Source organism: Cupressus sempervirens, chromosome 7, assembly GCF_028749045.1.
Source record: "Cupressus sempervirens isolate cs-2001-9-10 chromosome 7, ASM2874904v1, whole genome shotgun sequence".
In the NCBI taxonomy this organism is placed as follows: Eukaryota; Viridiplantae; Streptophyta; class Pinopsida; order Cupressales; family Cupressaceae; genus Cupressus; species Cupressus sempervirens.
Window position 1 is genome coordinate 461784786 of NC_143124.1, and position 17235 is coordinate 461802020.

Here is a 17235-nt window from a genome sequence, read left to right on the forward strand (position 1 = left end):
TTTCCATATTCAAACTTGGGTTGATGTTATCAAGTTTGCAAGTTGCAGCATTTTCTTGCTAACTGGTCTGAGAACTTCCTTCACAGGGTTGCTTCTACAGACATGGCCCTAACCCAATCATCCACGGTGGAAAATGGTTGAAACCTTGTGGGATGATAGGTTAGACATTGTACATAAGAGTTTTTGCTTTGTTTTCCATTTTCGTGTTTGGTTACCTTGCCATGGAATGATGCCCTAGACTAACTGCTGGGAGTAAGTGAGCTAGGATAGTTTAGAAAAGTTGTTGCAGAGTACGCCCATGATCAAGTTGGGTCAAACCAATGGAGTGTCCAGAAGCCCTAGGATGTTACCTTGAATGTGCAAGTGGAATGGAAGGTTGAGTTGAGGTATGAAGAGTTCTAGGAGTTTTTCAATGTTGACTGGACTGGAGGCCTAAAACATAGGCTAGAAACTAGGGCTTAAGGGTGAATAGGGTTATGGGTGTTTTGAAGCTCTGAAAATTTGGAATCTTGGAGGGCTAGGAGACAGCTTTCAGATTCCTAAGGTTTTTCATGGGGTTGTTTGGAAGAATTTGAAGTAAGGGTGTAAAAAAGGGTTTCTGGACCTAGAAGCTAATAGGACTAATTAGCCCTATATGAAGAAATTGAGTTTTCTTTGGTTGTTGTTGTGACCAGAAGCTAAGTTACCGATTCGGATGTGGATTCCGAAGTGGATACCAGAAGCGGATACGAGATGCGGGGATTTTTGTTTTTTAAGGATGCGGATGCGAGAGGAAACGTATATATATATATATATTATAATATTAACATATGCAAAGAAATGCAAGAAATACACAAAAACAAATCATTTGATAAATCATAATATGACTATGAATCTATGATACTAAACAGTTAACTAGAACCCTTAAACAAAATTCAAGATATTTCAAAATTCATATGATATTCATATATCAATATCAATATGTGCTTGTCCAACATTAGCGTTTAGTCTTGACTCTTAAACAATAAGTTCAAATAGGTCATGTTCAAGATTCCAACAAAATAAAATTTAAAACATGGTAAATGATTGAAGTCTGAAGATTCAATCAATCAGAGTCTGACTTTGAATCATAGGGATTCACAAGAAAATCCACATTCTCATTGTCATCTCCAACTGCTGAAAGATCATTTGAACCAAGCATGGTTCCACTTATGCTAGATGCACCACGTGCCACACTAACATAGCTCGGGCTTGTGTAGTCAGCTGGTGATTCTTTGATTGCTGCCACCATTTCCTTCCAATATGGTGATCTCACCAAGTTGAAAGAAAGCCCATTCGCATAGAGGCAACGTGAAATAGCTTCTTCAGCGCGGTCTCTTGCCCCCATTTTAAATGTGGTGTCCAATGGGCCTCTTTTATAAGAAAATAAATAAATTTTAATTAGTTCCTAACAACTATGAATATCAATGATCATGCATACAAGTGGAAAGAAGTGAGAAAAACTACTAAAATAGATACCCAAAGTTGCTTCTACATATCTTTCAAAAAAAAAAATTTGAAAAAAAACTTTAAAAAAATCTTCAAGAACTTGAAAAAAATCATCAAAAACTCAAAAAAATTCATCTAAATACTCAAGAAAAGAATTGATCACTTACCTTGAATGGTTTAAACTTCTTTGAGAAAGCTATCTCTCCCTCTTCGATCGATCCTCTTCGAAAATGCTGAACTTAGCTTCACAATGAAGGAGTGGCTGTAGGTGCAAACAAAATTCTAAAATGACTCTTGTGAATGCTTCTATGTTGTCTTCTAGGGTCGTTTTAGGGTTTTATTGTGAAAAAACACTTTAAAAAATGCTTTTAGTCACATGTTGTTATGAAAGTTTAAGTTAAAATATACTATATTTTATTGTTTTCCCGCCTAACTCCCGCGGATGCGTCCCGATGCTCCCGGATTCCCTGCTAGTGTTGCCCGGAAGCCACCCGCAGGCATCCGGATGCGGTTGGAAGTATTAGCTTCCAACCGCATCCGGATGCTTGCGGGTGGCTTCCAGGCAGCACCCGCAGCACATCCGAAGGCTTCCCGCATCCGTCCGCATCAGATGCGGAAGCCAGGCCCTACTGGCATGAATCGGTATCTGAGACCAAAAGTATTGAATGAGATCAAGAAGGTTATGGACGGTATCTACAACATCAGTAGACTCCAAGGAAGTCAAAGAACAAGATCCTAAGTGAGGGTTAGGGTTCTAAGGGAAAGAAAGGCTAGTAGGACTAGTGCCTTAGAAGGGAGATTGATTAAGTCCACACCAGAGCAACTACACCTAGGAGGGAAGTTGGGGGAAGAGTCTTGGAGGCTTGGATTGGTGGAAAGGACAAGAAACAAGAAACATTGGATGATTAAAGATTAGAACCTTAATAAAGAGTGGTTATTGGATAGAACCCTAGGCCCTCTACATCACCTCTCCCCTTGTCCACCAGGGCGGTGTAACTATGTGTGAAATCAACTTGAGACATGCAAATGTAAGGCCCCTCATGATAAACAAAAAAACACATTTACCATTGAGCTTATCCACTGTCACGAACTGACAAAAAAGGAACCTTGCAATCCATTGTATGATCTTCCGCAATCTTAGCATACATATGGTTTTGATCAGGAGATTATAAGACTTTTCGATATTTTGTTCTAGTGTTGGTGGGTCATAAAACGCACATCAACAACACCCAAACAACGTCATGAACAAAGTCATCCTAACAATCATGTGGTAGGTGGTATTGTTACACTACTCACCCAAATGCAGCCATTTGACCCAAACTTTTGTTATACTGACACATAATTTTGCATATAACCCTCAACCACTTGCTTACTGTCTCTACTTGGCCATTAGTTTGCGACTGACAGCTATTGCTAGGAGTGAGCTCAATACAACTCAACCTAATGAGATCCTGTTAAAATAATCTAAGGAACTTACTATCGATGTCACTCGCAATGTAATAACACCCCAAAGAAAGTAATATCAAAACTCTAGATTGTAGATTCAATATACCAGGTGTTACAACTAATTGGTATCAGCAATAGAAGTTCTTCAAGTTAAAATTATAGACCCCATATATCCTCAAACACCAAGCCCAGCAGTCCCATGCTAAGCATATATGTAAATGCAGCAATAAGAAACATGGCCAAGGATGAAAGTGTTTGACTAGTACGACTATGCTGCTACAGCAATGTGACTGCAGTACAGCCAGGTATTAGTATACAGCGTAGATATCTTCTCGACTCCCAAAAGCACCAATGCATAGATCTGATAAAGGAGTCAAACTCTATATTTGATAAATAAATCAAAGATGTATTCAATGCACATTTGGTAGCTGCACCAAGCAGCCTCCTATGTTGAATTACTAAGGTATAAGTGTGGTCCAATATGAAAATAATCTTGTGTATGATGCCAAAGCCAAGTCTATTTCGGTCGATTAGCATTTGTTTCAACAATTAATGTAGGCTTTTGTGGGTCAAAAGGAGTGATGTTGAAAAAGTTGCAGACATCTTTACTAAAGCCTTTTCACAAGCCAAGTTCATTGAATTCAGATATATTCTATGTTTGAGAGAAGTTATCAGAAGGGGAGTGTCAAAGTCAAAAAACCTTTATTTGTTAGTGTCCACAATTCAACACTAGGGAGAAATGTCTGTGCTTAGATATTGTGATCACCACCACTAATGGCCAACACGTTCCATCAAGGGACCCTGTTATTATAATTATCATTTGATATTTTCCCTAATTCGGCATCTTTATCCGATTATGATCTACCCAATTTGTGATGAGAACACTCTCTCTACATATGATATGCCTCCATCTGTGCCATCAGCTTTTGTTCTTGGGCTTAGTTGAATATCTGGATACCTAGCCCCAGAACTTCTGACTTTATTATTTGTTCCTATTGTTGTGTGGAGCAATTTCCATTGATCCAAAATCAAAAAGCCATTTTTTTCTGACATATATGAGTGGTGAGTGAATGCACTCCAAATTCACATCTTAACTTAGAAGGTTACCTGTTGAATCGGTTGCTTGTAGTCATTAGGATTAATAAATTCAGTAATGCCAAATGCCTTTCCTGCACAAATGAAATAATGCCGAGCGCAGACTCAGAATCTATATCTTTCCTGAATTTCAAACTAACAGTCATATTGAAATAAGACAGAAAACAAGAACATTAGTATAATGTACGACAGAAGACCTTACCCCTTCCACACTTCTCAGGGTTTATATCAACACCAATTATTCGAGATGCCCCTCTTAATTTTGCACCTTGAGCCACCTGTTTGTTCAAACAAGAACAAAGCATCCAAATACTTAATGGCCAAAAAGGGAATTTACTAAGAAAGCCTTACAATTTTAGAATGTTTTTATTTGAATTCAAATAAATTTCAGAGCCTTCGTATCTGGGTTCTTCGTAGTTTGCACTTACAGATAAGCCTACAGTTCCAAGGCCAAAAATTACAATAGTTGATCCTGCCTCAATATTAGCTACTTTCCAGGCTGCTCCAAATCCTATAGAAAACATGAACTCACTTATAAAATATGATGATATGCAGTGCAAAGATTCAGAAAAGGATGTTTACAATTTTCAGAGACATGATTATATTTTAAAGCCATAGACAATGAACAATTTAATTTCCAAGTCAGTTTTTTAAATTTCTTTTGACAAGCCCCATCCAAGTATTGCCTTCTTAGTTCTTATTTTTGTCTCAATTACACTTTTTTAAACATTTTTTATCTAATACAGCAATACATTTCCCGAAAGACATTTTATAGTTTTGTGCAAGAAAATCATTTCAAAATAAATTAATCTTCAGTGTCTTACTGTGAATGATAGTAAAATTGAGAGCAAATGCCAAAATTAGAAAATAAAAATCACAACTAAGCCTAAGTGATTAGAAATTCATAGACCCTCATAGTATAAAACAAAGAAATAAGTAGGCTTTCCAATGATCTATATGTGATATGCTAGATCATATCCAAGGTTGCAACCTGAACTTCCCTGAGCAGAGTTAATAGACAAAAAATTTAAATGCGCATTAGAAAGATACTAGAAAAACAAGAAAATAAATCTACAAGACACTATAGATTGACAAAAGTCATTTTCATAGTTGAACAATAAAATTCATTTAGTAGCGATACAAACTTCTGCATGCAATCGAATCCAATGAAAAGTAAATAGTTCTAACTTCTGCCATAACATAACCTAATAAAGTTAATAATTTATATATACCTACTTTCACAAAGGGCCACATAAGTTATTAAAATATGGAATACTTATTTCAATGACAAGATTTTACTGGCCCAGAGCTTATGATATCATAAGTATTTATCACGATCTAGAAAAAATTGTAGTGCAATATCTTTAAAAGAAAACTAGCCTATCTCCAAGAGAGAATTTAATCTGTTTGTTTGAGGGCTCTATCTAAGCAGCCATCCTATTTACAACATGCTTTGCACTTGCTTTGATAAGATTCCATATTCAGAGTTCCATCATCCTTAATTCCAGATACATATTTTTGTCAACTTATCACTAAAGGATTCATCAGTTCATACCTGTTGCAACACCACAGCCAAGCACACATATTTTTCCCAAGGGAACATCTAAGCTCAATTTAACAATGCACCCAGAGTGCACAACGGTGTACTCGCTAAAGCTCGAAACTGCACAAAAGTGATAAATAGGCTTGCCATTTATTGAAAACCGGGTTTTCTGATCACTGTGCATGACACCTTTTCTTTCCATTCTTAAAGTTTTGCACATGTTGCTTTTATCAGATTTACAATGAGTACACTCCTTGCATTCCCCAGTAAAAACGGTAAGCACATGATCACCCTCATGTAGATCAATTACATCTTCTCCAACACTTTCAATGATCCTGCATTCCAATTCATGGTTAGAACTTAAAAACAGATATATTGGGATATTCAAATTACTAAACAGTGTCAATAAGAAGAAAACAAGCCCATGATCAAAAAGAATATATGAGTAGGGTCCGATTAGCTAACCCTGTTGCCTCATGGCCAAAGATGCGTGGGAAGATTGGAATGTGCCCCTGAAAAAATAAATGAGGGAAATTAGCCCTCAGAACAGCATGCAGGGAGAGTATCAGAAATATAAAACACCTTTCCTGCTTGGACCTTCACGAATATAGTAAATACTACAAACAATGTCAAATTTGACAACTGACTTAAGCAATAAGTCCAATGGATTATAATGCCAAGTTTATATTCAGACTCGGAGCATTAATTATACAGCATGGCACATCAAAATAGAAAAAAGTGTTCGTACACCAACCCATAGGCTTCAAGGTACATTTCTTCTGGCCAAATTTATCATTCATATTGTCCTTTGTATTTTCATGAGATAATTCAAATATTTACTGGGGAATGTGGAGGAGTTGAGTTCAGGTCAGATGATATACAAAATCAAAAATCACGGGGATTAGAAGTCCAGTATTGCAATTATACTTTGTTTTCCATGTTTGAAGAAATCCTTCTGTTGATAAATGTAGTTTTCAGATAGTCTTTATTTCTGCACTCATCGTGTGATTTATATACGCTGACATTGATTTAAGAGCACACTAAATATTTCTCCTGTGGTTCTTGATTGTTTGACTTGTGCTTAACTATACAGAATTATAAAAATTAGAACCTTTCTGCTTGAAAACCAGAACAGATAAAATGGAAAACAAATACAACAACAAGAACGAAAAAATCCTGAGTTGAAATCTAAGAATCTTTAAGTGTTTTTTATTTTCTCAATTGATATTGAAGCATGAAACTTCTATAAAACAGCTAAAATCCTAGAATTCAAAGAGAAACATCAAGAAGCATTTCCAGACAGCAGGCAAAATCTTACAAATGTTCTTGAACTCAAGACCAATCTAAAAGCAGTATACATGTTGCAGTTGGCCATATACAGTCCTACAGAGTTCTGCTCAATATTTTTCACATTAAGAAAACAAAGCCTTTCACTTGAGCCTCAAAGGCCAGAGTGTAACTGACCTAAAATTTCCTTTGGACCTCTAACTTCAACTAATTGTAACTGACATATTCTTTCTGATAATTCACATTTGGTGAGTATCAATGCTAAACTAATGTTGCATAACTTATTTTCAAAATGCAAACATCTTGGTGTAATGAGCCATGTTGGCTCACTCTCAATCTATGCGAAAGAATTTTATTTTTGAAAGTTTCTATTTGATTTTAATGCATGGAAAGTTTTAAAAATTACAATGTTCACACCCTTATTATTTTCTATATGAAGTTGCAGAAATTTACAATGCCAAACTTATGTTGCATAATTTATTTTCAAAATGCAAGCACCTGATTTATGACACCAATTAACTCTGCTCCTTCCCAGCCGTTTATGATAGACCAGCAAATTTGACGTTGCCCAGCACAATGGAATTCTAACCACTTAAAGAATAACGTTGATCCAAAGATAATTAAAGCTGTCTGATAGGAATCACAGCCCTCCCCAATTCACAGTCCGATATTCTTAAAGGACCCAATCTGCATTAATAAACTCCAACGCTGCCTCAGTTAATTGCAGTGATTTTGCTTCAAACCCCAACATCCAATCACAAATAATTTCTAGAGTTCCTCCTTAAACAATAACTTTAAATTCCAGCAGCTAATTCAAGCAAAATTCATTGGCATAATGAAACCAATTCAAAGTGCAAAATTTGAAAAGATTTTACAATTCTTTCGGCACCAAATTTCTCAAAACCCTCGAGACCAACTTCACAAAATGCCAATGTAACCCTAGTACTGGGGTACGTCGGGACAGGAGGATGTTGGCACGAGTTCCCAAGATGAGGGAAATGGGTGTCATTTTCAGGACGGAGGGGGGACGGCCAGGGGACAGCAGCAAGTGGTGGACGAGGCAGCGAGGGATGTTGTATAGCATACATATAGAACTTGAAATGCTAGTTATAAAATGATGTTTTAGTAGAACATACCAAATTAAAGTACTTGAATATAGAAAAATTGTAACATGAACTAGAACCATTGAAAATTCAACATAGTAACATATTACACACCCAATAGTAACATTCAAAAATCAAAATTCAAATAGAAATTCAAGTACTCATCCCAGCAGTGGCATGGTTGCGAAATGGCGGAGGTGGGAGTACTTGGGTACTCAAGTACCTGGTGCAGGGACGTCTTGAGGATGGGTACTTCGAAGTTTGGGAGGGGGGTGTAAATCCCCATGTTACACTGCAAAATGCAAACAAAAGATATCCAAAAATTATTTCATTTGCAACAAGTCATTGCCTTTATAATAATAAAACAGATCTTCCTTATCACTCCAACAGTTAGCTTCATGAAGACTCTTTTCATGTAAATGCCCTTTACTTAATACTTGGCACATATTTGAATAATATAATTTATTAACTTCCTTTGTCTTCAAAAAGGATATTTTCATCGATATCATGATATTATGAAACACAAAGTCATTGTTTCCTCTGCCCAAGGCTTACAATTTTTCAACCTAGTTCTAACGAGCTATGACACTAAAGTGACCAATATACAGTACGTGCAAAAATAGCAACCTCGGCTAATATTTAAATAATAATCATAACTAACCCATCTTGTGAAAATGATTGAAGAAGCATCAGAATCGAACTCTAATAGATGAATGAACCTGACAGGATAACTTACTAAAAATAGACGCTCCCTCCAAGATTCTTGGAATCCAAACCAAAAGCCAAAAATAAAAATTGAGAGCATCATTCAACTCCTCTAACTCATCTGAGCTATTGGAACCATCCTGTGACTTACTAAAAATAGTAAGTCCCATCGAATGGAGCCATAACCCTCAACAAGGTCCTCTAATCACCAATATTAGCCTACAAGGATTTATTAATAGGCTAAATCCATCCACTACCATGGTCATGCTAAAAAGGGGACATTACAATCCTCCCTTCCCAAGACTACTTGTCCTTGAGCAATCAAAGGAATCGATGAAACGCAATAATCCACCTGGATCCCAAGGATAAATATGTATAGTGTCTCTAGCGTCACTTGCAAACTCTTGTGATGGTAACACTATCCTAAACATAATGTCACCATACCAACAATGGTGACTCAACCAATCTGTAGATCAATCCTATCTCCACCTGGATCATATTGATGTGAGTTTTTTCAGACTTCAACATGCAGAATCAAATACGTAAAGTTTCAGGTGAAACTCCAAAAATCCAAACCTCTCTTGATATAAAGACACTTCAAATGCTAATCCTACAAAGTAAGATCACGAGGTGACTTCAAGGTACTTTTAGCATGGATAGTCGCTTGGTGAAGATGATGTGATTTACTAGATCATCAAGCAAACTTACACTAGTTCACTCAAGATTTATCAACTTGACTCTAATGATTAGGCTTCACAATGTGTAATGAAAATACGGTTTCTTCATTTTTTACGCTGACCTTCTTAACTTGCTTACTCCTAAGTTCCTAACTACTACCTCTATTCCTAGGATCAAATGCGAGGAATTGTGGATGAATTGAACTCTACTAGATGGAGCTTAATCAGCGACTCAACTCATCTAGTGCAAACTTCTAAGGTATACTCGAACTGTTTTCATATTGACATCCCCTCTTCAATCCATTCAAACTGATGCAAGTCCAAGACTCAATACCAATTGAAGTTAACTACCAATATTCATCGGCTAACCACATAAGGCACTCTTACAGTCCATAAGAAGCTAGTGGCCCGGATTCATTCGAGTCATGCAAGTAAACATCCACCACTACCTTCATTCTCTTAAACTAAATTACTTGAAGCAAATTCTACTCTTCTTTGTCTTAACAATTTAGAATGGAAAAACAGCCTTGAAATGAAAATCTGCTCTAAGTGAGGATGAAGATAACCATGTAGTAAGACCAACTTGATCACAACTATCAGCATGCAAAACACAACAATGACAAGTACAGCAATTTTGGCATTATTTTTGCAATAATTCTCCAGCATCTCTTTGCAAATAAGGGGAGCACTCCTTATATAGGGAGCTCACATACAACAGACGGCAAAGATTGATTTGCAGTTAAGGGCCTAGATTAAGCCATGTAAGCCCTTATTAGGGTTTAATAACCTCCTGCTACAAGCATTAAATGTTCACCCAATTACAATTAAGCAGCACCATGTAGGCCAATGAAAAAGTAACATTGTCTCCTTGGACCAATGAAAAAATTCAAATCTGTAACAACTTGATTAGGATGAATGACACGTGGACTAATGAGAAGAGAGTTCATTGTAGACAATGCCACCTCATCACCATGGGAAATGAGTTCCTTATCTGCATCCTCCTTCACATTCAATAAGCCTAGACACCATCTCAGCAAATCGTCTCAATATGACACTTGGCATGTTTTTGTTGATTGGGGATAGGCCCACCACTTCAGCTAACTTATCCTTTTGAACATGATAAATACCGTTGCTTGCTCAGGACAGATCATTTGTTACTCCTCTATTTGTGATGGTTTCCCCTCTCAATCACTTCATTTTCTTGAAATTTCTTTGTTCCTTTTGCCTTGGAGCCTCTTCTTGTCCTAGTCTCTTAAGTTCTTCCAAGGAATGAGTTTTAGTCCAGCATTCCTTCAATACAAAACCTGTGTTGGTGTCGATGGCAGGTTCATGGACCACCACTGTCCTGATTTTCTAAATTGCCCTCCTTGGAAGTTTTGATCTCCTCTTTCATGTCTCGATCACCTTGGAGTTCTTATCCATCTTTGATTAGAGACCGAATCTCAATCTTGGTTTGCTTCTCGAACTCATCATGGGAACATCATCTTTGTATTTGGTTCATCAAACTCCTAGCCACCTCATGTCTCAGCTTGAAGTTGTATCTTTCGAATGCCCTCAGCTCCTACTATGCTTAGCCCTGCAACAAAAGATATAACCATTAGTGTGTTCCACTCTCTAGTAAATCTGATATCAAAATCAGAGGTTAGTACAAGTCAAATCATTGGAAATTAGAATCTCTGTTATTCATATCAGACTTGAAACATGAACTAATTGAGACTTATTGCATCCCACAAAGAATGATAAAATTAATCATGAGAAGCAGAATCACCCTTTTCTCTTAATATTTGAAACCCCTAACATGATTGGAATGGTCTGATATCAGCCTATAGGCTTGAACTGAATTGCCACTATGTGAAATTATAATAGTTTTTGGAACTGTAGCAAAACCAAGTTCACTGTTTGATGCCTCTCAGAAATCAAAATCAGAGTCCTGGAGCCTTAAACTGGAGTCATCTTGATGGAAATTTCCTACAGTTGACTGTTGAGAGACTGAAATAAGTTGGTATGTTGCATCCCACACATGGGTTTGCAGCCCGTTCTCTTGATAAAAGTCACTGCCTCCTGGAGACGAATTTTGCTGCCAACATTGCTACTGCTCGATAGCAAAACCACATTCACTGTTTGATGCCACTCAGAAATCAAAATCAGAGTCCTGGAGCCTTAAACTGGAGTCATCTCGATGGAAATTTCCTACAGTTGACTGTTGAGAGACTGAAATAAGTTGGTATGTTGCATCCCACACATAGTTTGCAGCCCGTTCTCTTGATAAAAGTCACTGCCTCCTGGAGACAAATTTTGCTGCCAACATTGCTACTGCTCGAATTTCAATAGGGGCTAAAATCACTGCAGCTGAGGCTAAATTTGCTGCTATGATTAGGATCCTTTTCACTGCCTTTCACGGACCAAGTTACTGCTATTTAGTGCACAATTCACTGTTATAGAGCAGAATTCACTGTTATTTAGGGCACAATTCGCTGCTATAGAGTAAAGGGTGATTTCAGTTGGATTTGGAGTTGAAATGACTGACTTTCCTGTCCCTTTATAAGCACCAATTTTGATCTAAAAGGGGACCAACCTGGGATAATTCGGATCCCCTCATTAAATGATGTGCTTTAATTAATTAAAATTGTCTGCATCTGAATTGAATGCTCAATTTAAGGCAGAATTGAGGCCATGTACTATATATTTAGTGTCTACTCCGGTCAGTTGAAGCCTGTTCTAACAAGCTCAAGGCCGCATGCTGCATTAAAGGACTTATTTCTTAGGATTTTGAGTCAGACCTAAGCCCAATTTGCCTTAGTTTTAACCAGTCTTACATCTGCCAGGCCCAATTCATGTTTGGCACCCAGATTTAGGACCTAGCTGGGCCTATATGCTTGGATATTGGGGAAAAGGGAACCCCAAACCCAGATTTTACATTTCAGTGGTTGACACCATCTTATTGGAATCGACCCATTCAAATTTAGGTCTGATTCATGCAATTAGTATCAGATCTATGTAGGAATTGTGGTGCAGGGGCACTTAGGAACACCAAGCAAACCATTTGGAACAACAAGCAAACCATGAAGAATATGAAGGAATGCAAGATACCTAATGGCTATCAAAGGTCCAAGGAGGTCAAAGGGATCCTAAATAATGAAAATCAAATTAATTATGATGTATTGGCTCCTATAATGGTTTCATACCATGAAATGGCATTTAAATAAATTATATCCTTGAAAGGATTAAATGAATATAATTTGGACCATTAGTGTCCCAATGTGTCTAGGAGGAGTTAGGAGGTTAGTAGGGTTTTAAATAAGTTTAAATAAGTCTCCTAAGTGTTGGAAACACCTTAGTGAGAAAATTTAATAAGTTTTAATGCATTTTCATAGTTTAAAAGTTCAAATGTTCAAGGCATAACGACTAGTAGTCATTTAGGAGGGAAATGGAGTTTTGATAGTTTAAACACTTAACTACTCCCTCAAACTGATTGAACAAGGTTGAGGAAGTTAATATTGATTATTTTCTGTATTTGAAACTCCATTGTATGGAAGAAAGCCTAAAGTGTGTGGGCAGCCCAAAGAGTTAATGAAATACATGTTTTGGATCAACATTTTCATTGTTTTTAAGCATTAATGTTCTTTGTTTTGGTTTGAGATCCATCATAGAATAGATTTGGAAGTTTCAGTAGGTTATTGGAGGACATTGTTACACGTTCTAGAGTGTTTGAGAGTCATTTTCTATTACATCCCTAATTTTGCCCTAATTTTTTATTTGATCATAAATGTTGGTTTAACGAATTATTTCTTTTTCCTGATCATGTGAACCAAGTTAGTTAATTATATATATGTTGTATCAACTGATAACGAATTATTTCTTTCATGATCATGTGAAATGAGTTAGTTATTATAGACATTGAGAAAAATAATCAAGCAACCTATAACTGTCATTAGATGATTGGCAATTGTTTGATTGGAATTAACAATCAATATATTTTTGAATTAATGTCTTGGCGAGAATGTTTTGCTTGGGTGATTGCACGAAGAAGACTAAAGAGAGGGAAAGCATTGCTAAACAGGATCATCGGAAGGGGATGGTTGATTGGTCCAATAATCAAGATCGACAAGTATGACCTAAGACTACCTTGGAAAGGATACGAAGACTTGACCACAGATTGCATTATAGGACCGCATGAGCTATTAGGAAAACAATATAATAAAACATAAATAATCTAAATTAAAAATATAAAATTCATACCTTTAAAGATTTATTATTGAAATCTCTTATTTAATCATTATTATAAACCCTTAAAATACGAACACATATATATAAAAATGAAGTGACACCAATAAATTATAACTTTATATTCTAATGATGTCATTTCACCAATATATACACATGAACATGTATAAGAGTGCATAATAATAATAAAATAAAGATTTAAAAACTCTTCAACTCCTTATTCTTTTCCCTCTTTAATTCTTTCTTTTATAATTCGAAATTTGTGATGCTTTCGAATGGCCTTCTTGATCGTACTTGACACAACTCTTATTCTCTGCAATTTCCTCTACCTTTCCATTCACCTACTATTGCGTTAAGCAAAACTGAGTGAGTCTAAGAACATTATCATTCTCATAGCTTGCCAACCCGTTAATTTCCTCCTTCATATCTTAAACCGTCAATGAATACAGAGCAAGGGAAATGCGGAAAATCATCATTTCCGACTGCGGGAGGAAAGACCATCTTGCTACGAGTCACGTGAGTCTTGCTCAGTCCATCTCGATACGTATATGATCTGTCTTTTCCTCTTTTCTCACTGCTATACCAAGTCAATGTTTTGTCATGTTCATCTATCCATTTTAATGTAAATTTTGCTGTCAAATTTATATACAATCTGGATGGAATATGCATATATAAACATAGCTTCCTTAGCCGAAACTTCACAGGGCCTGGTATCATGTCACTTGTTATACTAATAACCATGAGATTGTCTTAGCCATGGATATGGAAGATAGAAATTATAATGAAAACCATGAGTCAATGATCCTGTACGAATTTATTTCTATTTCTTTTCATACATCATGCAGAGGTGTAAATAATATCATGAAGTCCAAACACCAAGGAATTCACCGGCAAGGATGCCATTAATGGTGAAGAGGTGTAAAACAAGATAAAGAGGATATAATCTCTCAAGCACCTAGGATTCACCGGCATGGAAGCCATAAATGGTGAAGAGGTGAAGATAACCTGCAAAAATCAAGATTGAAATCAGATAACTAAGTAATAAACACATATAATAGCTCATGCATGTCCTATTGACAAAATCAGTTATCAAGTCGAGTGGTGGAGATCGGGTTTACAAACCCAATTGGAAATCCTTGGCCAAGGTAGATATAGGCATATGTGCCAATCATGAGATCTTTTTGTTTGTCCATAAGTTTCAGTTATTTAGGAATAACTAATGGGGCACTCAAACCACCGGGTAGCTCGGATGGCTGGACTTAAGAACATCCCAAGCCCAATCCCGAGGTAGGGAGGGTCATTCTATTAAGTTAGGATGTGTGGGAATAAGTATGGTCCGCAGTTGGGAGGTTAAGCCTATGTCAATGCTTCTCCTCTCATGCTTGAACAACATGACAAAAGGGATTTCTCCATTATTTCTGTATGTTTCTTTTGCACCTTTACCTTTAGATTCATAGAAGATTAAATAGATAGTTGTCACTTTACTTTCAGCTGAACATGTTATCAGATAGATTAAAGATATTAATTGTTACTTTACTTTCAGCTGAACATGTTATCAGTTAGATTGAAGATATTAGTTGATAGTTGTATTTTAGTTTCAGCTGAGCATGTTATCAGTTAGAATGATTAAAATTGTTAGCAGTGTATTCATTTATTTATTTAATTTCAATAGATGATTATAATTTCTAAACTGAATAGGAAGCAGTTACTCCTTTCTAGTTAAAAATAGTTAAAGGAAGTCTTTTCATGTGAAATGGAATCAATTATTAGTTCATTAGGTGTTCTAAATTGGTTATGAAAATTCGTTTGTTACATTTTCCATGACTGTACTTTCATGATGAGCAAGTTAGTTTGAATTTCTGAGTTTTCCTTTCATTGTTTTGAAGCTTTCTTGGTAACTAATAGCCATCCCATGGACTCAAAGGTCTAGAATCCATGGAATGATGACTACTAACCTTGTATCATATGAAACTAACTTGGTACTTACAGAAAATTGATTGAGAGTGTGATCGCAGGGCTGTAGCAAGGTGTTTTCCCATTGAAAATGATGGCAAAAGTGTAGCAGCAGGAGTTTGGGCTGAATAGCATGGTCTTTTTATGATTGGAATAGTTTTATATGGTGGATTTAATGGTGAATCAATCACCAATTGATCTTGGAAAGGTTTGGGAGAGTGAGATTGGAGAAACCCTCAAAACAAGGGTTTGAAGCAACCAAATTGGGGCTTTTGGTGTTCTATGTGTTTTGAGTCTAATTCATTTTAGATTTAGAGGTTTTGGAACATTTCTTGATACCATCCAAGAGTTGATAACTTGGGGATATGTCTAAATGGTAGTTGATTTGTAAAATCAACAACTTTTTAGTGTATTTGCAGGGGTACAAAGCTGAATACTCTTATTTCGTCCAAAAGACCAATACTTGAGCTTAAGGTATGTTATATAATGGTCAAAATGGTATCTATGGTTTTAGTTTTCCATGTGTTTTGGGAAAGTTTTGTGTTTGAAGATAAAAAGGGCTAATTGCAGATTTCTAGGCCTCATTAGGCCATTTTGGAGTCTTTTTGCCTTTCTGAGTGGGAGATAGGTCAAGAACCTTGAAATCACCTTAATCTATCTTTATATGCCTCAAATACCTTAAATCCATCATTGGTTTGTGTTTACAGTCACCTTGGTTGGGTTGAGTCTCTTAAAGCCATTTAAGCACTTAAGGGGAGTAAGTTGGTTTGTAAGCAAATTTGTGTAACTCATCTTGTGTAAAAGGTCCATCACCCTTTCCTCTACATCAAATTGCAGAGTTCAAGCCTGCATACTGCAAAATAGAACCATTCCCTTTTTAGGGATTTACATACAAATAGCCAAATGAGCCACATGCTGCATTATTTAGGTCCTCAAGTTTGAGAGTGCAGCCCTTTAATCCCGGATAGAGGGCCGAAAACTAATGGATTTCAGCCCAGCTCTACTTATTAAGGTCTGATATTTAGTCTCAACACAAATCACTGTGTATAAAGTTAGACTTGAGAGCCTAACACAGCCATTTACTCATATAGGACAGATTTCGAGACTTCATTTTTGCCTTTCAAAAATGACAAGTTCATTTTGCCGAAAACTAGGTTGCAAATCGTAAACCTTGATATACTTGGGTAGAGAAACATGTCGCAAACTAGCTGAGACAATTTTTTACTTGTGTAGCAAAACACGCCGTGGTCAAGCTGAGACAACTTTTGATTGAGGAGCGAAACACATCCCGGCCAAGCTGAGACAGCTTTTACTTGGGTAGCAAAACATGTCCTAGCCAAGATGAGACAACTTTTACTTGGGTAACGAAACACGTCCTGGCCAAGCTGAGACAACTTTTACTTGGGTAGCAAAACACGTCCCGGCCAAGGTAAGACAAATTTTACTTGGGAAGCAGAACACATCCCGACCAAGCTAAACCAACTTTTACTCAGTTAGAAAAACATGTCTCAGCTCAAGATGATTTTCTATACTTGGTCGAATTCAACTCTTCTTTAGCATGTTAGGATTAATGAAACAGAAATAACAATTACATGCAAATATATGCAATATCATAAAATAATAAAACACACAGAAGATAACACAAGACACAAAGATGTATCATGGTTTACCCAAACCCTAGGCTACATCCATCAAACAGCAAGTCCAATATTCTAATTATCAAGTGATTACAACA

The 17235-nt window shown here is 36.6% G+C and overlaps 1 protein-coding gene and 1 long non-coding RNA gene across 2 annotated transcripts in view; both read right to left on the reverse strand.

Moving 5' to 3' along the window:
• The window catches only part of LOC149547547 (alcohol dehydrogenase-like 6), a 94795-nt gene that overhangs the window by 30330 nt on the left and 47230 nt on the right, over nt 1–17235 (reverse strand). The window contains exons 3-7 of the mRNA XM_089791693.1: nt 6017–6063; nt 5564–5886; nt 4437–4519; nt 4211–4286; nt 4021–4082 (exon numbers count right to left, since the gene is read on the reverse strand). Coding sequence (XP_089647819.1) covers nt 4021–4082; nt 4211–4286; nt 4437–4519; nt 5564–5886; nt 6017–6063 — 591 coding nt within the window. The remainder of the gene's footprint in view (nt 1–4020; nt 4083–4210; nt 4287–4436; nt 4520–5563; nt 5887–6016; nt 6064–17235) is intronic.
• LOC149547548 (uncharacterized) lies at nt 904–1744 on the reverse strand. The gene is made up of 2 exons (XR_016353879.1): nt 1635–1744; nt 904–1391 (listed from the first exon to the last, which is right to left on the reverse strand). It is a non-coding gene; the product is annotated as an uncharacterized LOC149547548 (long non-coding RNA).